Consider the following 25,660-nt stretch of genomic DNA (forward strand, 5'->3'; position numbering starts at 1 on the left):
GGCTGACTTCTGAGTCACGTTCTAATATATGGTTTTATTCTTTTACATTATGTGCAATCATTTCAACTATTTATGCATCTATAGATATTCTGTTAAAACGTGCCATTGAAATATGAGTGGTTTTACAGTTGGAGATGCACAGCTGTTGGGTGTTGCATGGTTTACTCTGAAATGCAGATGTATGTGGTGGATATACAGAACATCAAACAGCATTCATGACAAAAACAATGCACACTTCCAAAGTCTTATTAATTATTATTAAGTATAATATTATAATAGTACAGAAAAATGTTAGTTTTTCACCCAGAGCTGAACCATACATGATGCTAGCTGTGATATAACTCTCATCAGCTGTAACAACAGAACCTTCCTTTTGTGCATCTTTGCTTTAATAAACTGAATTTGTTTGACCAAACTTTTCAAGGTGAAACATCTTTTTTAAATGGAAACATTCTCCCTCATTGTGACGGTGGGGCTGTAACACAGGAGTTGCTAATAGCAACATCACTGTGTTACATAGCCTGAATGTGCTTCTCCAGTGGCCCTGGAGGCTGTGACTCATTCTGCTCTATAGACACTGTTGGCTCGGTCGCGTCTGTTGACAACAAGTCTTCTCAGAGTATTTCTCTTAGCAACGGTAATTTCAGTCTTACCTCTACAAAATGGGATTATTAGGAGTAGCCTGGCAATGCCCTGAACTCTGAACTTTGAGAATCCAGAAGGTCGTAGTATATCTGGCTCTTCTCAAACTTCTTCCTGTAGGTGAGTAAAGTGTTGACTTGTATCACATCAGTCTGGCCTGTCCACACTGTGAGACTGTACCTGAGACCAGAGGAGAGCAATGCAGTCAGTCAGCATCGTACCAGTGACACATAACATGATATCAGTAACATACAGCATCAGATCAGTAACTTACAGCATCATATCAGTAACTTACAGCATCATATCAGTAAGATACAGCATCATATCAGTAAGATACAGCATCATATCAGTAAGATACAGCATCATATCAGTAAGATACAGCATCATATCAGTAAGATACAGCATCATATCAGTAACTTACAGCATCATATCAGTAACTTACAGCATCATATCAGTAAGATACAGCATCATATCAGTAAGATACAGCATCATATCAGTAAGATACAGCATCATATCAGTAAGATACAGCATCATATCAGTAAGATACAGCATCATATCAGTAAGATACAGCATCATATCAGTAATATGTTTTCTACACAACAACAAACCCACCTGGGAAGCCTGGTGCATGACAGTGAAACAAACATAAACGTGAGGTCACACAGAGGGGACACAGCAAAGGGCAGCAGGTGCCTGGACAGGGTTACAGATGCATGAGCAGTTTTGTGTCTCAGAAAGGGTATTAGAGGCCAGTTGACTCATGAGGTACGAGAGGACGTAACACAAGACCCTCCAGGGAGACAGCAGGGCTAGGCACTGCAGGCTTCAGGGTCATGGTTCCTGCTGGGTCTGGGAGAGGCTGGGAGCGTAGTGCTGGGTCTGGGAGAGGCTGGGAGGGTAGTGCTGGGTCTGGGAGAGGCTGGGAGCGTAGTGCTGGGTCTGGGAGAGGCTGGGAGGGTAGTGCTGGGTCTGGGAGAGGCTGGGAGGGTAGTGCTGGGGCTGGGAGAGGCTGGGAGCGTAGTGCTGGGGCTGGGAGAGGCTGGGAGCGTAGTGCTGGGGCTGGGAGAGGCTGGGAGCGTAGTGCTGGGTCTGGGAGAGGCTGGGAGGGTAGTGCTGGGGCTGGGAGAGGCTGGGAGCGTAGTGCTGGGTCTGGGAGAGGCTGAGAGCGTAGTGCTGGGTCTGGGAGAGGCTGGGAGCGTAGTGCTGGGTCTGGGAGAGGCTGAGAGCGTAGTGCTGGGTCTGGGAGAGGCTGGGAGCGTAGTGCTGGGTCTGGGAGAGGCTGGGAGCGTAGTGCTGGGTCTGGGAGAGGCTGGGAGCGTAGTGCTGGGTCTGGGAGAGGCTGGGAGCGTAGTGCTGGGTCTGGGAGAGGCTGGGAGCGTAGTGCTGGGTCTGGGAGAGGCTGAGAGCGTAGTGCTGGGTCTGGGAGAGGCTGGGAGCGTAGTGCTGGGGCTGGGAGAGGCTGGGAGCGTAGTGCTGGGTCTGGGAGAGGCTGAGAGCGTAGTGCTGGGTCTGGGAGAGGCTGGGAGCGTAGTGCTGGGTCTGGGAGAGGCTGGGAGCGTAGTGCTGGGTCTGGGAGAGGCTGAGAGCGTAGTGCTGGGTCTGGGAGAGGCTGGGAGCGTAGTGCTGGGTCTGGGAGAGGCTGGGAGCGTAGTGCTGGGTCTGGGAGAGGCTGGGAGCGTAGTGCTGGGTCTGGGAGAGGCTGGGAGCGTAGTGCTGGGTCTGGGAGAGGCTGGGAGCGTAGTGCTGGGGCTGGGAGAGGCTGAGAGCGTAGTGCTGGGTCTGGGAGAGGCTGGGAGCGTAGTGCTGGGTCTGGGAGAGGCTGGGAGGGTAGTGCTGGGGCTGGGAGAGGCTGGGAGCGTAGTGCTGGGTCTGGGAGAGGCTGGGAGCGTAGTGCTGGGTCTGGGAGAGGCTGGGAGCGTAGTGCTGGGTCTGGGAGAGGCTGGGAGCGTAGTGCTGGGTCTGGGAGAGGCTGAGAGCGTAGTGCTGGGTCTGGGAGAGGCTGGGAGCGTAGTGCTGGGTCTGGGAGAGGCTGGGAGGGTAGTGCTTGTGCTGGGAGAGGCTGGGAGCGTAGTGCTGGGTCTGGGAGAGGCTGGGAGCGTAGTGCTGGGGCTGGGAGAGGCTGAGAGCGTAGTGCTGGGTCTGGGAGAGGCTGGGAGCGTAGTGCTGGGTCTGGGAGAGGCTGGGAGGGTAGTGCTGGGGCTGGGAGAGGCTGGGAGCGTAGTGCTGGGTCTGGGAGAGGCTGGGAGCGTAGTGCTGGGTCTGGGAGAGGCTGGGAGCGTAGTGCTGGGTCTGGGAGAGGCTGGGAGCGTAGTGCTGGGTCTGGGAGAGGCTGGGAGCGTAGTGCTGGGTCTGGGAGAGGCTGGGAGGGTAGTGCTTGTGCTGGGAGAGGCTGGGAGCGTAGTGCTGGGTCTGGGAGAGGCTGGGAGCGTAGTGCTGGGGCTGGGAGAGGCTGGGAGCGTAGTGCTGGGTCTGGGAGAGGCTGGGAGCGTAGTGCTGGGTCTGGGAGAGGCTGGGAGGGTAGTGCTGGGGCTGGGAGAGGCTGGGAGCGTAGTGCTGGGTCTGGGAGAGGCTGAAAGCGTAGTGCTGGGTCTGGGAGAGGCTGGGAGGGTAGTGCTGGGTCTGGGAGAGGCTGGGAGCGTAGTGCTGGGTCTGGGAGAGGCTGGGAGCGTAGTGCTGGGTCTGTGAGAGGCTGGGAGCGTAGTGCTGGGTCTGGGAGAGGCTGGGAGCGTAGTGCTGGGTCTGGGAGAGGCTGGGAGCGTAGTGCTGGGTCTGGGAGAGGCTGAGAGCGTAGTGCTGGGTCTGGGAGAGGCTGGGAGCGTAGTGCTGGGTCTGGGAGAGGCTGGGAGCGTAGTGCTGGGTCTGGGAGAGGCTGGGAGCGTAGTGCTGGGTCTGGGAGAGGCTGGGAGCGTAGTGCTGGGTCTGGGAGAGGCTGGGAGCGTAGTGCTGGGTCTGGGAGAGGCTGGGAGCGTAGTGCTGGGGCTGGGAGAGGCTGAGAGCGTAGTGCTGGGTCTGGGAGAGGCTGGGAGCGTAGTGCTGGGTCTGGGAGAGGCTGGGAGCGTAGTGCTGGGTCTGGGAGAGGCTGGGAGCGTAGTGCTGGGTCTGGGAGAGGCTGAGAGCGTAGTGCTGGGTCTGGGAGAGGCTGGGAGCGTAGTGCTGGGTCTGGGAGAGGCTGGGAGGGTAGTGCTTGTGCTGGGAGAGGCTGGGAGCGTAGTGCTGGGTCTGGGAGAGGCTGGGAGCGTAGTGCTGGGGCTGGGAGAGGCTGAGAGCGTAGTGCTGGGTCTGGGAGAGGCTAGGAGCGTAGTGCTGGGTCTGGGAGAGGCTGGGAGGGTAGTGCTGGGGCTGGGAGAGGCTGGGAGCGTAGTGCTGGGTCTGGGAGAGGCTGGGAGCGTAGTGCTGGGTCTGGGAGAGGCTGGGAGCGTAGTGCTGGGTCTGGGAGAGGCTGGGAGCGTAGTGCTGGGTCTGGGAGAGGCTGGGAGTGTAGTGCTGGGTCTGGGAGAGGCTGGGAGCGTAGTGCTGGGTCTGGGAGAGGCTGAGAGCGTAGTGCTGGGTCTGGGAGAGGCTGAGAGGGTAGTGCTGGGTCTGGGAGAGGCTGGGAGGGTAGTGCTGGGGGTGAGAGAGGCTGAGAGCGTAGTGCTGGGTCTGGGAGAGGCTGAGAGGGTAGTGCTGGGGCTGGGAGAGGCTGAGAGGGTAGTGCTGGGGCTGGGAGAGGCTGAGAGGGTAGTGCTGGGGCTGGGAGAGGCTGAGAGGGTAGTGCTGGGGCTGGGAGGTTGTGGTAGGGTGGTGCTGGGGCTGGGAGAGGCTGAGAGGGTAGTGCTGGGGCTGGGAGAGGCTGAGAGGGTAGTGCTGGGGCTGGGAGAGGCTGAGAGGGTAGTGCTGGGGCCGGGAGAGGCTGAGAGGGTAGTGCTGGGGCTGGGAGGTTGTGGTAGGGTGGTGCTGGGGCTGGGAGAGTGTGGTAGGGTGGTGCTGGGGCTGGGAAGGTGTGGGAGAGGCCCTACCTGTCTGACTTCTGCAGGAGCCAGTGCAGCTGGGAGGCAGACTGGGGCAAGAGGGCAGCCCTCACAGGGAAGGTGATCGGCTGCTTGAGGTCCCCGCACACCTCTTCCATGCGGCGCACCATCTCCCAGCTGTACCCTGGGGACCACATCACAGAAATATATTCATTTAGAATATATTATATCGGACTCGTAATCTGAAGGTTACCGGTTCGATTCCCGGATGTGCCAAATGACGTTGTGTCCTTGGGCAAGGCACTTCACCCTACTTGCCTCGGGGGGAATGTCCCTGTACTTACTGTAAGTCGCTCTGGATAAGAGCGTCTGCTAAATGACTAAATGTAAAGCTTCTTGAAGTTACTTCTGAAATACCATTTGATCAGCATTCATTCCTTGAAAACGGTCAACGGGCCTCACCAGAGTGCTTTGCATCTGTCACCCGGGTTATGAGTCACCCAGGTTATCGGTTACCTGGGTTATCTGTATCAGCCACCCAGCCTGTGGTCCAGCCCAGTGAGAGGACATAGTCTTGCGATCCAGAGCCCAGAGCATCCAGGAAGGCCTGGGGGTCCAGGGGGGGGGCCTGTCCCCCGGGACCGGGGAGGATGTCAGCGTTGATCCACACCGGGCCGCGAAGCTGGACTTGTTGTAGCAACACCATGGAGGGAGCCACAGCCTGGAGACTGGACCAGGAGACAAACCCAATGACTCACCACACTATGGACTACTATTATTATTAAAGAGTTCAAAGTTACCTTTTGAAATCTAGTTTGATCCCTTTGTCAGAGGCTGCAACCTGCTTCAGCCAATCATGCAGTGTGATGTCACTGTCAGTCTCTGGGGGGTGAGCCATGATTGGTTCTCTGGGGTCACGTCCCCTCATCAGTACGTCAGCCTCAATCATGTGGGCAGGACCTGAAACATTAAGCTGTGAGGAGCAGCTGCAGCAATGGTCACTAAACAAAAACTTTTTCAAATGTAGTAGAGTGACCTTTCATTGCACACATGATTAATCCCAGACACTAGAAAGCGCACCTGTCAGCGCCGCAGCAATCTTCGCCCTGCTGTTGGCTGCGTGAGACCAGTCCACATCCGCAGCATCCAGCTCCTCCATCTTCCCCTCACTGACAAAATATTCCAGCGTCCGGTCACTCATTGAGTCTGTAAAATGGTGAATGGTTCATTTTCCACAAGTTTTTCTGCTTCATGTTATCGACAATATCCGGATATTGTATAAGTCGCTCTGGATAAGAGCGTCTGCTAAATGACTAAATGTATAGGACTTTTATAACATTTAATTTGTTGAAAAAATACAGGCAGCTTCTGGAAAAGTCGCTATATACGTTAGCTGCAAGCTTAGCTAGTCTCTAGTTAGCCTTACTCCCTTACCTGCTGTAAAGGTGGTGGGCGTTTTTAATTTAAAATTCCAGGATAGGCATAGCACAACTGCTACGGCTAAGACAGCAGCTATAACACGAAAATGGAGCAAACGAGTTATACCTAAAATATGTAAAACTCTCATTAACATTCGGACAGGACCGAAACAGACGGCAGCCTTGTAAGTGGCTGTGCGCTTTGGCGCTGGTGTTTGTGGGATATGTAGTTTATCATTCCTGACTGGATGAACGTAATGTTCGAGAAGCCGCGCAGACAAGTGTAATCAAAGGAGGGAATACACATTAGTGTAGTGAAGATTTGATTGGCACACACAATTGTTCCATAAAAAAGGAGTTAGAGAGATTAATATATTTATTTAATGTCCCTGACATTTGCATGACAGACGATGCTTTTGACATAGGCTAACTGGACTCAACACAACCATCTATCAGTTTAAGTGATAGTTGCCATAATCATGTATAAAAAACTGAAAATTATATTCTACTGAGCAAACGCTGGTGTCCTCATATTATTTTAATTTCTCAAGCTCTCCATTGATGCTAACTTTCAGTTGTTTACATTTTTTATTTTTTTTATTAAAAAATGTATTGTCTGGAAAAAGTGTATTATATACAGTACCAGTCAAAAGATTGGACACCTTATGGTGAAACAAAAATATGATTTCAGAAAGTTATATAACATAGGGAAACTTCAATTGTCCTCAGGGCATGTAAACAATTTTTAAAGGCTCTAAAATGATCAGTCATCCTCTTCTACCACATCTCCTCTTGTCGGGCAATGACACACCTTCATCCATCTGTCCACCCAGCATCATCCACTACCCCCCTCTCTGCTGACGGGTTCACCAGCATCATCCACTACCCCCCTCTCTGCTGACGGGTTCACCAGCATCATCCACTACCCCCCTCTCTGCTGACGGGTTCACCAGCATCATCCACTACCCCCCTCTCTGCTGACGGGTTCACCAGCATCATCCACTACCCTCCTCAGCATCAGGCCCTGACTCTAGGATATGTCTGGTTCTGTCTTGGCCTCTGAAATCGTGCTGGAGTGCTGGAGGTTTGAGTCAGATGTTGCTCCCTGACATGGATGCTGGGCATGGTTTAAAATGTCTTGACCTGAATCAGCACATTGTCTGCTGTCCTGGTGTGTGGGGTTCTGCAGCCGTCTCTCCAGTTTGTCTGCGTTGTGAGCGAGCATGAGGATAACCTTCCTCTGGTGGGCTAACGCCTCCTCCTTATCATTCAACTACAAGGAGACAAAGCCCCAAAAGGGATGGAGTTCAATTGAGCAAATGGTAAATATAGACACTAGTAGTATACTTGCATAATAATAATGTATTCATTTAACAGCTGCTTTAGTCCAAAGCAAAGCACAGCAGGAATTGAACCTGCAACCTCATAATCTACAGTTAAATGAGCTATACCCTCTACCACTGAGGGAACCGTGACCCCTGTGTGTGAGTGACCTTTGCCCCCGGTGTGTGAGTTACCATGTCCAGCAGGCTGTGCAGGGTCTCGCTGGGGGGATGGAGCCTCCGGCCCTCAGCGCTGGACGAAAGCAGGGCTCTCAGTCTCTGGCCCACACCGGCCGAGTTTCTCTTACTCACACCTGGAACAAACACACATTCACTCACAAAAAGGATTCATATTTTACAACAAATAATAGTAATGTGTTAATTTAGCAGACACTTAGCATATACATTGGATACACTGCCAAATTATAAATATCATGACAGTCAGGCCAAACCTCCTTCAGTCTTGTGTGAGTGGTACTTCCTGTCTGTGTCAGCCAGAAGCAGGAAGTGGTCACTCCTCCTCTGCAGCTGCTGTTCAAAGGCGATTCTAAAAGCATCCGCAACCATCACAGCCTCTTCCCTCCTCCTGCTCTGGGACTCCAGCTACACACACACACAAGGATTTAGGATATTCGTAATACAACAATCAGCATTATTTCCCTTACAGGCCAAATACAGTAGAACAAATCAATCAGTTAAAAGAACCAAAAGCACCAATCAGGATAGAGCTAGGTTGAATACTTCCTGTGTGAGCTGCAGCAGGTGTTTCCTGGCGCTGCGGGCACAAGGGCACGGCTCCTTCTCCGCACGGCACAGACACGCCCCCAACACCGCCGGCTGGACAGGCAAGGACTAAACGAAGGAAAGACAACTTTTAAAATGTATGTTCCCCCCCTCACCTCCAGGGTGTCCCCTTCCCTCCCTCACCTCCAGGGTCCCTCCCTCACCTCCAGGGTGTCCCATTCCCTCCCTCCCTCTCCTGCCTCCCTCACCTCCAGGGTGTCCCCCTCCCTCACCTCCAGGGTGTCCCCCTCCCTCTCCTGCCTCCCTCACCTCCAGGGTGTCCCCCTCCCTCTCCTGCCTCCCTCACCTCCAGGGTGTCCCTCTCCTGCCTCACTCACCTCTAGGGTGTCGGCCTCTCCTGCCTTCCTCACCTCCAGGGTGTCCCCCTCCCTCTCCTGCCTCCCTCACCTCCAGGTTGTCAGCCTCTCCTGCCTCCCTCACCTCCAGGGTGTCGGCCTCTCCTGCCTGGCCACAGGGAAGCCTGGTCCCCCGGATGGCCCTCTGCTCTCTGACCCCCAACGTGGTCACCAGCTCCAGACACTGCTGGCTGAGAGCTACACACACACACGGTCATTTTGAAATACTTAATGATTACTCTCTTCGTCGTACCTAGTGAAGTACTTCATGTTTATCCTCTCCACCTAGTGTACAGGACACTTTACACTTTAGACTGTCATACTCACTGTAATTCTCAGACCTCAGGGCCTGTAGCTCCGCCCCCTGCTGGGCCAAGCTGTCCCTCAGGGCCTGGTTCTCAGAGCAGACCCTGCCCACACACACACACATACACACACATCAAATCAAACCCAGAGTCCCTATCCTTGTAATGTAAAAGTGGAAGACATTTATAAATTCAACCCAACTTACATAAATCTTTTCCATGATTTATAATAATAAGTGAATAATAAAAATAATAAAAATGTACACACCTGTCGTGCTTCTGCTCCCATGACTGTTGAAAGTTCTTGAACTGCGCCTGGTTGAACGTGATCTCCCACTGCAACACATTCACTTCCTGTCAAGGGGAAATATAAGTTCTTGAACTGCGCCTGGTTGAACGTGATCTCCCACTGCAACACATTCACTTCCTGTCAAGGGGAAATATAAGTTCTTGAACTGCGCCTGGTTGAACGTGATCTCCCACTGCAGCACATTCACTTCCTGTCAAGGGGAAATATAAGTTCTTGAACTGCGCCTGGTTGAACGTGATCTCCCACTGCAGCACATTCACTTCCTGTCAAGGGGAAATATAGGAAGGAAAATTATATTGATAAATCTCTCTAATGAAACATTAGAATTGGACATTAACATTACCTTTAACATTGGACAAGTGGTATGCTACGATCTACAGACCTGTGACTGAACTGTGTATCTAACCCTAACCCTATCTACAGACCTGTGACTGTACTGTGTATCTAACCCTAACCCTATCTACAGACCTGTGACTGAACTGTGTATCTAACCCTAACCCTATGTCAACAGACCAAACCTTTATTTAAGATGCCTGACGCACACAGACCTTCTCTAAGGCCTTGGTCCTCTCCTCACTCTTCAGCTGAAGACTCCTGCTGTGAGAGGTGGCCTTGTCCAGGATGGCCTGCAGGGTTAGATACACAGTACAGACACAGGTCAGGGTTAGATACACAGTACAGACACAGGTCTGGGTCAGGGTTAGATACACAGTACAGACACAGGTCAGGGTCAGGGTTAGATACACAGTACAGACACAGGTCAGGGTCAGGGTTAGATACACAGTACAGACACAGGTCAGGGTCAGGGTTAGATACACAGTACAGACACAGGTCAGGGTTAGGGTCGATCAAGGGCCTTGTCCAGAATGGCCTGCAGGAGACCCATCAGCACATCATACTGAGATGTGGTTCAAGTTACAATGAATCAGAAGGTGAGGAGATGGGGGGGGTTACCTGTCCCTGCAGGATCTTCAGAGCTTCCTGTTTTCCTTCAAGGTGTCGATGCTTCACCTCCAGCTCACAGCGGAGTAGCGCCACCTCCTGGACATTTGAATAATTTAGAAAAGAACAGTAGAGACATGCTGCAGAAGAGCACAGCTCTAACCGTATTCTGGTGATCAGAGCCAAGGAACGGAATGTATGTACACACAGTGTAAGTAACATCTCAACTACCAGACACAGTGTCAAGTAACCACATCTCAGCTACCAGACACAGTGTACAGTAACCACATCTCAACTACCAGACACAGTGTCAAGTAACCACATCTCAACTACCAGACACAGTGTCAAGTAACCACATCTCAGCTACCAGACACAGTGTCAAGTAACCACATCTCAACTACCAGACACAGTGTAAAGTAACCACATCTCAGCTACCAGACACAGTGTACAGTAACCACATCTCAGCTACCAGGCACAGTGTAAAGTAACATCTCAGCTACCAGACACAGTGTAAAGTAACATCTCAGCTACCAGACACAGTGTAAAGTAACCACATCTCAGCTACCAGACACAGTGTAAAGTATCCATCTCAGCTACCAGACACAGTGTACAGTAACCACATCTCAGCTACCAGGCAAAGTGTAAAGTAACCACATCTCAGCTACCAGGCACAGTGTCAAGTAACCACATCTCAGCTACCAGACACAGTGTACAGTAACCACATCTCAGCTACCAGACACAGTGTAAAGTAACCACATCTCAGCTACCAGGCACAGTGTAAAGTAACCACATCTCAGCTACCAGGCCCAGTGTACAGTAACCACATCTCAGCTACCAGGCCCAGTGAATGCAACAGTAATATTACCTCCTTTAACAAAGTGAAATCAAGACAACATCTAAGTCTCGATGTACCAACATAAATAATGATACTATTATTATCCTCACCATTAAAGAATAATCCACTTGTGTACATTGAGTAAAGCATAAATGCTGTAGTTTTATGTTTCCTGAGCTGACAATATTCAAGAACATTTCCATAAGCGTGTATCTAAATGTAAATTACTAAAATGTAAAATGACTAAATGTATCTCTCATGATCTCATAGATCAGGGGAAGGACCAACCCCAGATGTGTGTGTGGTGTATGTGTCTGTGTGTGGTGTGTGTGTGTCGGTGTGTGTGGTGTGTGTGTGGTGTATGTGTGTGTGTGTGGTGTATCTGTGGTGTGTGTGTGGTGTGTGGTGTGTGTGTGTGTCTGGTGTGTGTGTCTGTGTGTGTGTGTGGTGTGTGTGTCTGTGTGTGGTGTGTGTGGCTGTGTGTGTCTGGTGTATGTGTGTGTCTGTGTGTGTGTGTCTGTGTGTGTGTGTGTCGTGTGTGTGTGTGTGTCTGTGTGTGGTGTGTGTGTGTGTCTGTGTGTAGTGCGTGTCTGTGGTGTGTGTGTGTGTGTGGTGTGTGTGTGTGTGTGGTGTGTGTGTGTGTGTGTGGTGTGTGTGCCTGCGTGTTCCTCACCTCAGACAGATCCTGCACCCTTTGCCTCAGCTGCTCGCTACTCAGGTACCTCAGGGGCTCTGGAACTCAAGGAGAGAGTGTGTGTGTGAGAGAGAATGTGTGTTAGAGAGAGTGTGTGAGAGATTGTGTATTACAGTGTGTGAGAGCTGCCCTCTCCAGCTGACACACAGCAGATGTGAAGTCTCCTGGTTTCACCTCACACACAGAGTAAACACACACGTCAGCAACACACACACACACAGAGTAAACACACACGTCAGCAACACACACACACAGAGTAAACACACACGTCAGCAACACACACACACACAGAGTAAACACACACGTCAGCAACACACACACAGGAACATGGTGCATATTCTACATTTAGCAGACGCTCTTATCCAGAGCGACTTACAGTAAGTACAGGGACATTCCCCCCGAAGCAAGTAGGGTGACGTGTCTGACTCCCACTATTCTACACTAACAAAATGCAGTTAGCATCTAACCAGAAGTGCAAAAGAACAGGATCTATGTACAGTAGGCAATACATTACAGTGTTAATGAAACACATCTGGCCTAACTTAATTAGGTTGCTGACCAAAAAAGTGGTAATTTCATTGTTGGTGAACCAAGGATATAGCCAGTTTGTATGGCCATGTTTGCTAGATTATATCAAACAGTAGCAAGACTTCCTCTCATGCTTGTGTCTCTACCTGTATATCTACCTGTATCTCTGCCTGTATCTCTCCAACACAGAGATGCTTGGCACCCTTCAAGTTCCTCTTTGAACGTTGTGTTCAGACTTCCGCAGGACGTCCAGGTGAAGGCTGCCTCGCTTCCTTGGCTGCCTCCCCTACGGAGCCCCGACCGGGGCAGCTGCTCCTCCTCCACACTACCCCTGCTGGGCCGAGTTGTCCTGGAGGTGGCCCCAGACCGGAGCCCCCTCCCGTCCCCCAGATCCCCCTCCGCCATGTCGTCCTCAACTGCCCCCACTCCCGGCGCCTCAGGCCCTTCTGCCCCCTGCATCCTGGCGGACGGAACGGCAACAGCCAGTCTGATGCTAGCCTAGCTCAGTCTCACCAGACATGCGGTAGCTCACACACGGAGTACTGCAGAAGGAAACATTCACACACGTACAATGTTACAAACTAAACCACTTCACCAAACTTCCCTTCAAGTTGAAAACAATACGTAACCGTATATCCTAGAGGTCTTCCGCAACAACAGACTGTGGCCATGAGACATCAGCCAATGTTACACTTAATGAACTAGCTTTACGGGACTCATTCACATAACGATATACAGTGTAAAACTACTGCGCATGTTTCACCTTGTTCAAATACAGGTGCGTCAACAATCTACCTTCGGAAAGTTGGAGGAAACAAACCGTGTTTTCTTGTCCGGTCAAAAACGGCAAGCAGCTCAGCTATTAACGATTACATGTATGACGAAATTATTATTAAATATAAATCCTTAAAATAAGAAGACCATTCGTAAACTCGTATCTATTTCAATCTCGTGTACCGAAACGGAACCAACCAGGACGCACCGCCGTCGGGCGCATACGCTGTATGACGCATGCGGCGCTATTGTGAATAAATATAATATTTTTACGTCATTCACTGCGCTCATCTTTAAGAGTTATACAAATAGCCACAACAAAATATGAAATAATGAATATAACTGTATTCGGTGAAAAACAACAAACTTATATTTTAACAAAATATTTATTTGTCACTTTTTATGGAAGACTAATATTGTTTACAAAAAATGCTTTTTAAACATCTGTTAACTATGTATGCCATAGACAATACTACACAGCTGAAAGAGGGAGAATTGAAAATGGCTCAACTTCTAACCGGTTTTAAATATAAACTGAAGACAAATGTTCCTCTAAAACATTAAACACTTGACCGCAAAACAAATTTGAAATACTTCAGTGTCTTTATCAGTTCAATATGTGAGTTGGTTTAAATTCCACTTAAATTAAAGTCACATAACCCAGGTCACATAACACAGAGTTGTTAAGCTTAAATCCCCCTGGAAGAAAGGACTGAACACAAATAAATACACAGGCAGTTGCCATGGCAAACACACAGTAACGGACTAAATGAGCCACAACACCCTTGTGTTGTGTACTCCAAGTCCGTCAAGTCGTTGAGTGAATGAGGAAATAAGGCAATGTGGGCGTGACTGTGCTGTAAGTCTTTTAGGCTTTGTGATTGGAGCATGGGTTCTGCCAGTCCCATGCAAATTACGCTCTGAGACCCGTGATTGGACTACGAGCCCTGTCAATCACTGTCGTACTCCTCTATGAGCAGGTCATCTTCCAGCAGGGCTCCTGAGGTCGAGGGCTGGGGCTGGCTGTCTGGCAGCAGGACCTCCATGGAGGGCTCATCCTGCTCTCCTGCTCCCCCAAGAACACTACCTAATGGTGGGTTGACTGTGGAGGAAACTGGGCCCTCTTCATCGCTGTCCAGCTGTAGTTCCCCGGGGTCTCTGTCTGTCAGGGCCTCCAAACGCAGCCTGACATAAGGAGCAGACGGCCACCAGGTCATCATCATCATCAGACTAGATGGTGTGTGATCATCATCATCATCATCATCATCATCATACTAGATGGTGTGATGATCATCATCATCATCATCATCAGACTACATGGTGTGTTAGGGTTAGGTTATGGTATGTGAGGAGGGTTAGGGTTAGGTTATGGTGTGTGAGGAGGGTTAGGTTAGGGTTAGGTTATGGTGTGTGAGGAGGTTAGGGTTAGGTTATGGTGTGTGAGGAGGAGGGTTAGGGTATGCTGTGTGAGGAGGACCTAGGGTTAGGGTTAGGGTATGCTGTGTGAGGAGGACCTAGGGTTAGGGTTAGGTTATGGTGTGTGAGGAGGACCTACCTTCCAGACCCCCTGCGGAGGGGGAGGCGTCCCACATCCTCCAGGAAGGAGATCTGAGCTGAGGAGACAGGAGAAATGCCACCATCACAGACACATACATCACAGACATCACTGACACAGACATCACAGACACACTCTCCACTCAACCTGCCACTAATGACGCATGTGGATATCTGAACAACCTAACAGTAAAGTTTAATCTCGACCAGGGAAAGGGTTTTGCTAAAGGTTAGCGTTCTTTCAGATGCAAATCAGTGTGCAACCCTTTTCATAAGACGCACCCTGTCCTTGTTTGAACATCATTTGTCTGAATAAACTGAAGAGGCCAAATAGGTTCTACTGGTTCCACTTCAGCTTCAATGGTGAGGATTCTCCTGGCCTTTAGAGAGCTGAAGCTGCTGCTGTGCCTGGTAAACACAGGTAGCTCTCTGGCTGGTACACACAGGTAGCTCTCTGGCTGGTAAACACAGGTAGCTCTCTGGCTGGTAAACACAGGTAGCTCTCTGGCTGGTAAACACAGGTAGCTCTCTGGCTGGTAAACACAGGTAGCTCTCTGGCTGGTAAACACAGGTAGCTCTCTGGCTGGTAAACACAGGTAGCTCTCTGGCTGGTAAACACAGGTAGCTCTCTGGCCTTAGACCAGACCATAAACATTGTTTACTGTGAGTGTTAACCTGGTTCCTCATGGGGGTGCTGAGCAAGGCCAGGTGTGTGTGTGGTGTGTGTATGGTGTGGTGTGTGTATGTGTGGTGTGTGTGTGGTGTGTGTATGGTGTGGTGTGTGTATGTGTGGTGTGTGTATGTGTGGTGTGTGTATGGTGTGGTGTGTGTATGGTGTGGTGTGTGTATGTGTGGTGTGTGTATGTGTGGTGTGTGTATGTGTGGTGTGTGTATGTGTGGTGTGTGTATGGTGTGGTGTGTGTATGTGTGGTGTGTGTATGTGTGGTGTGTGTATGTGTGGTGTGTGTATGTGTGGTGTGTGTATGGGTGGTGTGTGTATGGGTGGTGTGTGTATGGTGTGGTGTGTGTATGTGTGTATGTGTGGTGTGTGTATGTGTGGTGTGTGTATGTGTGGTGTGTGTATGGTGTGGTGTGTGTATGGTGTGGTGTGTGTATGGTGTGGTGTGTGTATGTGTGGTGTGTGTATGTGTGGTGTGTGTATGTGTGGTGTGTGTATGTGTGGTGTGTGTATGGTGTGGTGTGTGTATGGTGTGTGTATGTGTGGTGTGTGTATGTGTGGTGTGTGTATGTGTGGATGTGTGGTGTGTGTATGTGTGGTGTGTGTATGTGTGGTGTGTGTATGTGTGGTGTGTGTATGTGTGGTGTGTGTATGGTGTGGTGTGTGTATGTGTGGTGTGTGTATGTGTGGTGTGTGTATGTGTGGTGTGTGTATGGGTGGTGTGTGTATGGTGTGGTGTGTGTATGTGTGGTGTGTGTATGTGTGGTGTGTGTATGTGTGGTGTGTGTATGGTGTGGTGTGTGTGTGTGTGGTGTGTGTATGTGTGGTGTGTGTATGGTGTGGTGTGTGTATGTGTGGTGTGTGTATGTGTGGTGTGTGTATGTGTGGTGTGTGTATGTGTGGTGTGTGTATGTGTGGTGTGTGTGGTGTGTGTATGTGTGGTGTGTGTATGTGTGGTGTGTGTATGTGTGGTGTGTGTATGTGTGGTGTGTGTATGTGTGGTGTGTGTGGTGTGTGTATGTGTGGTGTGTGTATGTGTGGTGTGTGTATGGTGTGGTGTGTGTATGGTGTGTGTATGGTGTGTGTGTGAGTGTTACCCTGGTTCCTGAGGGGAGTGCTGAGCAGGGCCAGGTGAGGCAGCAGTTCTGTCTGCAGGCTGACAGGAGTCATGCAGAAGCTGATGAAGAGAGACTGGGCTGCCAAGCAGTTCTCCTGGTGCTGGAGACACACACACACAAACACACAGGACACACACACGCACAGACACACGCACGCACACACACACACGTGATGAGATGGGAATCATTATCTCCATGTTTAGATACAAGTGTGTACTGAATCATACAGTAAGCACTGTCCTCTAGAAAGTGTGTAATTGTGTGTGTTGCTCTCCTGTGTGTGTGCGTGTGTCTACCTTCTTGTTGACCTGCAGCCAGTGGGGTTTGTGCAGTGGTCTGAAGCGTGTAGAGACCTGGGCGTTGTTGGCGTGCAGGAGCCCCCTGGTGGCCACAGACGAGCCGTACGCCCCCAGGGTGCTCCGGGACTAAACATCAACAGCACAATCCTTCCATTAACACATGGAGCACAAACACTCATGAGGACAGCTGGGAGTTGGTGAATACAGCCCCTTGGATATGGTTGTATATTCTTTACACTGTAAAAACCATTGGTCATGTGACCTTAACCAAGTAATTGTAAAGCAATAGACAGGGTCAGGACCTATAGACAGAACCTATAGACAGAACCCATAGACAGGGTTAGGACCTATAGACAGGACCTATAGACAGGACGTATAGACAGGGTTAGGACCTATAGACAGGACTTTTAGACAGGGTTAGGACCTATAAACAGGACCTATAGACAGGGTTAGGACCTATAGACAGGACCTATAGACAGGGTTAGGACCTATAGACAGGACCTATAGACAGGACCTATAGACAGGGTTAGGACCTATAGACAGGACCTATAGACAGGACCTATAGACAGGACCTATAGACAGGGTTAAGACCTATAGACAGGACCTATAGACAGGACCTATATACAGGACCTATAGACAGGGTTAGGACCTATAGACAGGACCTATAGACAGGACCTATAGACAGGACCTATAGACAGGGTTAGGACCTACAGACAGGACCTATAGACAGGACCTATAGACAGGGTTAGGACCTACAGACAGGACCTATAGACAGGGACAGAGTCAGGAACTCACGCTCCACTCAGCAGTCAGGAAGTCAGCGTGGGACAGGTAGTCACTGGCCCGAGCTACATCCTCCACCTCAGAGAAGAAGTCCAGGTAGTTCTGATGCAGGTACAGGTTAAAGAGCTCCCCAGACATGTGGCAGCGTTCCAGCACCCCCTGGTGGAGGAGGGCATTAACAACATACTTAAGTGACATTAAATATTCTATGTCATGGGTTGAGAAGTTTGTGAGAGTCCGAGGGTTCTGTCTGAGGGCCTCATACGTACATTTGCAAACGTAGCGTTATTAGCGCCATGGCCAACCCGCAGATTGCGCACGCTGTGATACTTAAGTTTACGTCGTATTTACCAACCCTGCAGTTCACGGGTAATCAGCGCCTTTCTCCGCCCACTATACCGTACATTGCGAGCATTTAAATGCGCAATTGAATGGGCCTCCTTCAGTCTTTCTATCATGGATCAGCCACCAAAGTTTAACAGTTTAACAACTGTTGGAATGGAATGTGAACGCAGAGTCTTAGATTCAATGTAATCTTTGATTTCTTCCAGTAACTGTAATATTGCATGGCTGCTTAATCTGTAACGCGTAATGATTTTGTGTTCACTCAACTCAAAAAGTGTGATCCTTGTGGCAAAAATCCTTTGGCCTATGTCTTCGTCTTGCTCGGGTTACGGCTGCCATTTCACCAGGAGGCATATGCGCATCCTGGTTTACACCTGCTTTTAACAGGCGGAGAATTTTCACCGCAAAATAGAGGTGTGCTATCACAGGCCGTTTTTGTACATACCGCGGAATACATAATTAGGCGCACTTTACGCATCCCCTCCCAATCTCTTTATGGGAAACTCCCACTTTCCCCTTGACCCTCCCGTGAATGCATATGCATGACACGGAAATTTACCATTTTCAGTTCCCGCGACAGGCAGTCTGCGCTTTCACCTCAGTGTGGCATGTTTGTACATACCTCGCCATGCTTTTACGCGCAAATTGCGAGACAAATACGCCAGTGGGCGTAAGTGGGCGCAAAAGCGTTAGTACATGAGGCCCAGGGTGTGTGTATGCATGTGTGTACCTCAGGGTGTGTGTATGTGTGTGTGTGTACCTCAGGGTGTGTGTGTACCTCAGGGTGTGTGTATGTGTGTGTGTGTACCTCAGGGTGTGTGTGTGTGTGTGTACCTCAGGATGTGTGTGTGTGTGTACCTCAGGGTGTGTGTATGTGTGTACCTCAGGGTGTGTGTATGTACCTCACGGTGTGTGTGTGTGTACCTCAGGGTGTGTGTGTGTGTGTACCTCAGGGTGTGTGTATGTGTACCTCAGGGTGTGTGTGTGTGTGTGTGTGGTTACCTCAGGGTGTGTGTGTGTGTGTGTACCTCAGGGTGTGTGTGTGTGTGTGTGTGTGTACCTCAGGGTGTGTGTGTGTGTGTGTGTGTGTGTGTGTGTGTACCTCAGGGTGTGTGTGTGTGTGTGTGTACCTCAGGGTGTGTGTGTGTGTGTACCTCAGGGTGTGTGTGTGTGTGTACCTCAGGGTCCACCAGTAGCCTGTCTCTGTGATGCTCTGCCAGGTGAGGCGGCAGGCCGGGTTGAAGCTCTGAACCTTCCCAGCTCTCTCCTGCCAATCACAGACACCTTACTACACGTCTGATAATCACAGACACACCTTACTACATGTCTGCTAATCACAGACACACCTTACTACAAGTCTGCTAATCACAGACACACCTTACTACACGTCTGATAATCACACACACACCTTACTAAACGTCTGCTAATCACAGACACACCTTACTACACATCTGCTCATCACAGACACACCTTACTACACATCTGCTAATCACAGACACCTTACTACACATCTGCTAATCACAGACACACCTTACTACACATCTGCTAATTACAGACACCTTACTATACATCTGCTAATCACAGACACCTTACTACACATCTGCTAATCACAGACACACCTTACTACACATCTGCTAATCACAGACACACCTTACTACACATCTGCTAATCACAGACACCTTACTACACATCTGCTAATCACAGACACACCTTACTACACGTCTGCTAATCACAGACACGCCTTACTACACATCTGCTAATCACAGACACACCTTACTACACGTCTGCTAATCACAGACACAATTTACTTTTTCATTACGGAATAAAATGTAATCTAAGATACGTATCTAGATGGAATTCAACAGTCAGAACTTTTTTTCAAATGTGAAATCAGGTATTTTCAGGTTTATCCCATGAACTCCAACTGCATTCCAAACCCTTTCTCTTTCTGGACCACGAGGACCATGTTAGTGCTGACCAACACTAGCCACCTAGCCCTAACCCACCTAGTCCTATCCCTAACACACCTAGCCCTAACCCATGACTCACTCTTGCAGTAGAGGATCTTCCCCAGCGCTCGGAAGAGGAACAGGGAGGCGTCCTTCCCCCCAATGGTCTGGTCCTGCCTCTCGCTGTCCCTCCTCTTCCGCCCTGTTGCTGTGGAAACAGCTCTCTCCCGCGAGGTCACTGACCTGCCCTTCTGCCCTGCCCACGGGCCGGTCTCCTGGGGCTGGTCTGAGGTTAGGATCAGATGTCACAAACATTATTTAGATACAATCAGACTAAACCCAGCTCTGCCCCACCCAGGAAGGGTCTCTGGCTGTAGGGAGGTAAACAGGATGTGTTGCTGTGTGGCGCCCCCACCTGTGAGAGAGGAGAACTGCAGGCTGTTGATGGCACTGCGGACGTCCCCAGAGCTTCCTGAGCAGAGCAGCTCCAGGTCTGCCCTGTCTGGGACAGAGACCCTGCCTCCGCTCTGCTCACACACACACGCATCCACCCCACGCACACAAACCACGCACCTACTTAATTAAGTTAATTCATTAAATTAAAGACGAATGGGTTTACACCACAAATCAAGTTGATGAAGCAACATGGTCCTCTCACCTTTGCTGCCTCCAGGGTCACAATGCGAGTCATGACTTTCATCATGCTGGTGGGAGCCACAGGGTTGAAACTGGAGGGTAAGAAACTAGAGGGTTAGAAGCTGGAGGGTTAGAAGCGGGAGGGTTATAACTGGAGGGTTAGAGCTGGAGGGTGAGAGCTGGAGGGTGAGAGCTGGAGGGTTAGAGCTGGAGGGTGAGAGCTGGAGGGTTAGAGCTGGAGGGTGAGAGCTGGAGGGTTAGAGCTGGAGGGTGAGAGCTGGAGGGTTAGAGCTGGAGGGTTAGAGATGGAGGGTGAGAGCTGGAGGGTGAGAGCTGGAGGGTGAGAGCTGAGAGCTGGAGGGTGAGAGCTGGAGGGTGAGAGCTGGAGGGTGAGAGCTGGAGGGTGAGAGCTGAGAGCTGGAGGGTTAGAGCTGGAGGGTGAGAGCTGGAGGGTGAGAGCTGGAGGGTGAGAGCTGAGAGCTGGAGGGTTAGAGCTGGAGGGTGAGAGCTGGAGGGTGAGAGCTGGAGGGTGAGAGCTGGAGGGTGAGAGCTGGAGGGTGAGAGCTGGAGGGTTAGAGATGGAGGGTTAGAGATGGAGGGTGAGAGCTGGAGGGTGAGAGCTGGAGGGTTAGAGCTGGAGGGTGAGAGCTGGAGGGTTAGAGCTGGAGGGTTAGAGCTGGAGGGTTAGAGCTGGAGGGTGAGAGCTGGAGGGTTAGAGCTGGAGGGTGAGAGCTGGAGGGTGAGAGATGGAGGGTGAGAGATGGAGGGTTAGAGATGGAGGGTGAGAGCTGGAGGGTGAGAGCTGAGAGCTGGAGGGTGAGAGCTGGAGGGTGAGAGCTGGAGGGTTATAACTGGAGGGTTAGAGCTGGAGGGTGAGAGCTGGAGGGTGAGAGCTGGAGGGTGAGAGCTGGAGGGTGAGAGATGGAGGGTTAGAGATGGAGGGTGAGAGCTGGAGGGTGAGAGCTGAGAGCTGGAGGGTTAGAGCTGGAGGGTGAGAGCTGGAGGGTGAGAGATGGAGGGTTAGAGATGGAGGGTGAGAGCTGGAGGGTGAGAGCTGAGAGCTGGAGGGTTAGAGCTGGAGGGTGAGAGCTGGAGGGTGAGAGCTGGAGGGTGAGAGCTGGAGGGTTAGAGCTGGAGGGTGAGAGCTGGAGGGTGAGAGCTGGAGGGTGAGAGCTGAGAGCTGGAGGGTTAGAGCTGGAGGGTGAGAGCTGGAGGGTGAGAGCTGGAGGGTGAGAGCTGGAGGGTTAGAGCTGGAGGGTGAGAGCTGGAGGGTGAGAGCTGGAGGGTGAGAGCTGGAGGGTGAGAGCTGGAGGGTGAGAGCTGGATGACACACACTGGGTGTGTGCTCCTACATGTATACAACATTGTGGAATACTACTGTTGGCATAAAAATAATAGTGGTGAGCAGACTACTATTTATTAGGGGTGGGGGAAAAAATCGATTCACAACTTAATCATGATTCAGTCTTCTAGCGATTCACATATCAAAAATAGTTTTTTTGTAATGTTATTTTATTTATTTTGTATAAAAATTAAATTATAATCGATTCGTGACCCCAAGAATCGATTTGAATCGAATCGTGAGGTACCAAAAGATTCCCGCCCCTACTATTTATAGTGTGTGTGCGTGTGTAGGACCTAATGCTGCAGATGGACAGCTCCTCCAGGAGATCTTTGGGGAAGAGAAGTCGTGAGCTGCCGTCTCCACTCAGGCTGTCAGACACGATGAAGACCAAGGCTGTCCTGCCTGTCCTCGCAAACCTCCTGGAGAACACACACACACACACACACACCCACACAGAGAACACACACGGAGAACACACACACACACCCACACAGAGAACACACACGGAGAACACACACACACACAGAGAACACACACACACACAGAGAACACACACGGAGAACACACACACACACACAGAGAACACACACGGAGAACACACACAGAGAACACACACGGAGAACACACACACACACAGAGAACACACACACAGAGAACACACACACACACACACAGAGAACACACACGGAGAACACACACTCACACACACAGAGAACACACACACACACAGAGAACACACACGGAGAACACACACAGAGAACACACACACACAGAGAACACACACGGAGAACACACACTCACACACACAGAGAACACACACGGAGAACACACACACACAGAGAACACACACACACACACAGAGAACACACACACACACAGAACACACACACACACAGAGAACACACACGGAGAACACACACTCACACACAGAGAACACACACGGAGAACACACACTCACACAGAGAACACACACGGAGAACACACAACACACACGCACACACACACACACACAGAGAACACACACAGAGAACACACACACACAGAGAACACACACGGAGAACACACACGGAGAACACACACACACACAGAGAACACACACACACAGAGAACACACACGGAGAACACACACTCACACACACAGAGAACACACACGGAGAACACACACACACACACACACACAGAGAAAACACACGGAGAACACACACTCACACACACAGAGAACACACACGGAGAACACACACTCACACACACAGAGAACACACACACACACAGAGAACACACACGGAGAACACACACTCACACACACAGAGAACACACACGGAGAACACACACACACACAGAGAACACACACGGAGAACACACACTCACACACACAGAGAACACACACGGAGAACACACACTCACACACACAGAGAACACACACACACACAGAGAACACACACACACACAGAGAACACACACGGAGAACACACACTCACACACACAGAGAACACACACGGAGAACACACACTCACACACACAGAGAACACACACACACAAAGAACACACACGGAGAACACACACGCACACACACAGAGAACACACACACACAGAGAGAACACACACGGAGAACACACACACACACACACACAGAGAACACACACGGAGAACACACACGCACACACACAGAGAACACACACACACACAGAGAACACACACGGAGAACACACACTCACACACACAGAGAACACACACGGAGAACACACACTCACACACACAGAGAACACACACACACAAAGAACACACACGGAGAACACACACGCACACACACAGAGAACACACACACACACAGAGAACACACACGGAGAACACACAACACACACGCACACACACAAACAGCAAATACAAACATCAGCAATTGGTCAGAATTTCAGATGATATATAATAATCGTCTGGTGTATGAAGACCCTGAACGTGTCAGTACTTCAGAACTTCGTGCAGGCATGCCGGCTGGCGGTAGAACTGGTTGGGGAAGTCCTGCAGGAACAAGCAAGGTACATGATGAGATGCTTCTAATTAACACAGCTTTGGGTTGCCATGACACCATCCAATCGGCTACCTCCACGAGTATGAGCTTCCTGTCTGTGGGCCCCGCCTCCCCGTTCATCTGCAGACGGCTGTACTTGTCGGCGCGTAGGAGGAACTCCTGGAACAGGCCTGTCTGGGAGCTGCCTTGGAAACCACTGAACCTGGAGTCTGGTGGCAGAAGAACACAGACCAACCATCAGGGTAACGCTACATTTATATAGATTATAGATGGGTTCTCTATATAGAGGGTTAGGGTTATAGATGGGTTCTCTATATAGAGGGTTAGGGTTATAGATGGGTTCTCTATATAAAGGGTGTCTTCAGTGATCTTGTTGGCAGTGTTAAGGAGGTGTGTGTGAGTGTCTCACGGGGGTCGAAGGTGAGCTTCTGGGCGTCGGGGTGGTGCTGGGCCAGGCTGGGGGGGTTGGTCCACTCCTGCAGGCTGACTCCCAGCTCCCGGGCCAGCACCCGCACCGTGGTGCTCTTACCACAGCCTGACGGCCCGCTCAGCAGCAGGATAGCGCCACCCTGTGGACAGGAGGTGCCATCAAAGGTTTAACTAACAGCCAATTAGCACACAGGGCTCGAGTCCCTAAAGAATACGACTCCTACAACTGATGGATCAAGATAATCGTTTGTAATTAATTGCTTATTATAAAACTTAAAAAAATCCTAACCTTGAAAGTCTTAGGATCAACATGGGCTGTTATCCAGTTCTCCACCTCTTCAATTTTCTTTTTGTGGACCACCAGTTCAGCCTAGGGATGCAGATTAGACAGGGTCATCATTAGTAGTCTCATCAATATTCACCGTTTCCTCTTTAAAACTAAGGATGTGGGACACATCAGATTTGTGTTAGTTCTACGAGGCGGCTGAGGTGAGTTTGAACAAAGTGAGACAGTAAAGATATGAGATGCCGACGTTGTGACCTGTGAGCCGGGTGAGTGGGTGTCCACCCAGGGTTCCTCCTGGTTCCTGGGGGCCACGTCTCTGGAGTAGGGGTCTGGAGTCTGGAGGTCCGAGCGGACAGGGTCCACTTTCCTCTTTCGGGGACGTTTGCTGCCTATGGGGTCAGAGGTGGGTGCTCTGCCCTTCTGGCTCCGTCCTGACTCTGCTCTACTGCTGCCTGGGGGGGTGGGGAGGCCGCCACCCCCACACAGGCCCCCAAACGACGGCTCCACCCAGCGGTTTAGCTGCAGGGGGGAAGGGGGAGGTGGGGGGAGGGGGAAGTGGGGTAGAGGGGTAGAAGGGATGTAAGGGGGAGATGAGGTAGACCTTTCAACACCTGGGAAGCTGAACTTTGTTTACAACTTAACTATAACTTTGGACAATATTGAGGCTGGAATCCAAAGATTGTGTCACTCCCTCCGTCCTCTAATCCTCCCAAACAACGCGGTAAAATGGGAACGTCATACTCACTTTGCTGGAGGGTCCTTTTCCTCCCAGTGATAGCTTTGACATGATAAACTGCGGTGCTTCACATCTATACAAGCTCAGCTGTGAGAGCAAGACGCAGGAAGGTGAACTCTAGCTAGCGTAATCAAAACAAAATGTGATCAATGGCACCACACATTAACACATTAACATGTTCAAATGTCTTGCAAAGTGGGACAATGAATTGGTTACCCAACTAGCTAGCTAGACCGCCAGGTGACCAATTACAAAAACCAGGACCATTGCAGTCCATAATTTACATGTTAACTACAGAGCTTGTCTGCGTCAGATCTAAACATATTTAACAGCAACATTTAATGATCGCTATATTATGGAAGCTAGCTTGCAGTCACTGCTGTACAGTAAAATTAGCTAACTTTACATAATTTTGTTTGGCTAGTAGGCTTGTGCTGACTTATGATTAGCTCTCTAAAAAACATGCACTATGCATATAACGGCGTCGCTACCTCTTTTTCAAACCATCCTATGTGGTGTTTCCTTTATATAACAAAAATGTTTAAAAACTTAGAACAGAATCAGAGTACCTAGTCTCATGGCATTAAGCGAACAACCGTCAGTTGCACTGATGAAAATA

At 50.3% G+C, this 25,660-nt stretch overlaps 3 protein-coding genes across 4 annotated transcripts; all 3 read right to left on the reverse strand.

Annotated features, from left to right (window-relative positions):
- Nucleotides 1-21: 21 nt before the first annotated feature.
- On the reverse strand, nucleotides 22-6,195 carry fam151b (family with sequence similarity 151 member B). The gene is made up of 6 exons (XM_067231887.1): nucleotides 6,024-6,195; nucleotides 5,670-5,795; nucleotides 5,390-5,549; nucleotides 5,106-5,317; nucleotides 4,638-4,773; nucleotides 22-822 (listed from the first exon to the last, which is right to left on the reverse strand). Exons 1-6 carry the CDS (start codon nucleotides 6,160-6,162, stop codon nucleotides 672-674), a joined length of 924 nt encoding a protein of 307 aa, XP_067087988.1. The 5' UTR covers nucleotides 6,163-6,195; the 3' UTR covers nucleotides 22-671.
- A 126-nt stretch (nucleotides 6,196-6,321) lies between these two features.
- ccdc125 (coiled-coil domain containing 125) lies at nucleotides 6,322-13,100 on the reverse strand. Its single transcript, XM_067231891.1, is given in 13 exon segments — nucleotides 6,322-7,083; nucleotides 7,086-7,280; nucleotides 7,525-7,643; nucleotides 7,782-7,932; nucleotides 8,071-8,181; nucleotides 8,521-8,666; nucleotides 8,796-8,878; nucleotides 9,042-9,127; nucleotides 9,632-9,709; nucleotides 10,038-10,124; nucleotides 11,534-11,592; nucleotides 12,241-12,624; nucleotides 12,903-13,100. Coding segments are annotated over 12 exon segments (1,497 nt in total). The 5' UTR covers nucleotides 12,542-12,624; nucleotides 12,903-13,100; the 3' UTR covers nucleotides 6,322-7,002.
- Nucleotides 13,101-13,188: 88 nt separating this feature from the next.
- Nucleotides 13,189-25,636, reverse strand: rad17 (RAD17 checkpoint clamp loader component). Of its 2 annotated transcripts, none has more exons than XM_067231890.1 (17): nucleotides 25,611-25,636; nucleotides 25,051-25,128; nucleotides 24,561-24,824; nucleotides 24,309-24,389; nucleotides 24,000-24,159; nucleotides 23,663-23,799; nucleotides 23,528-23,580; nucleotides 21,858-21,983; nucleotides 20,242-20,311; nucleotides 19,999-20,110; nucleotides 19,684-19,869; nucleotides 18,813-18,901; nucleotides 17,302-17,448; nucleotides 16,504-16,632; nucleotides 16,187-16,307; nucleotides 14,412-14,469; nucleotides 13,189-14,041 (listed from the first exon to the last, which is right to left on the reverse strand). In XM_067231890.1, exons 2-17 carry the CDS (start codon nucleotides 25,090-25,092, stop codon nucleotides 13,807-13,809), a joined length of 2,010 nt encoding a protein of 669 aa, XP_067087991.1. In that variant the 5' UTR covers nucleotides 25,093-25,128; nucleotides 25,611-25,636; the 3' UTR covers nucleotides 13,189-13,806. The 2 variants fall into 2 exon arrangements, with proteins under 2 accessions (XP_067087991.1, XP_067087990.1); XM_067231889.1 differs by having other exon boundaries at nucleotides 25,051-25,162; nucleotides 25,533-25,634.
- Nucleotides 25,637-25,660: the final 24 nt, after the last annotated feature.

Source organism: Osmerus mordax, assembly GCF_038355195.1.
Source record: "Osmerus mordax isolate fOsmMor3 chromosome 28 unlocalized genomic scaffold, fOsmMor3.pri SUPER_28_unloc_7, whole genome shotgun sequence".
NCBI lineage: Eukaryota > Metazoa > Chordata > Actinopteri > Osmeriformes > Osmeridae > Osmerus > Osmerus mordax.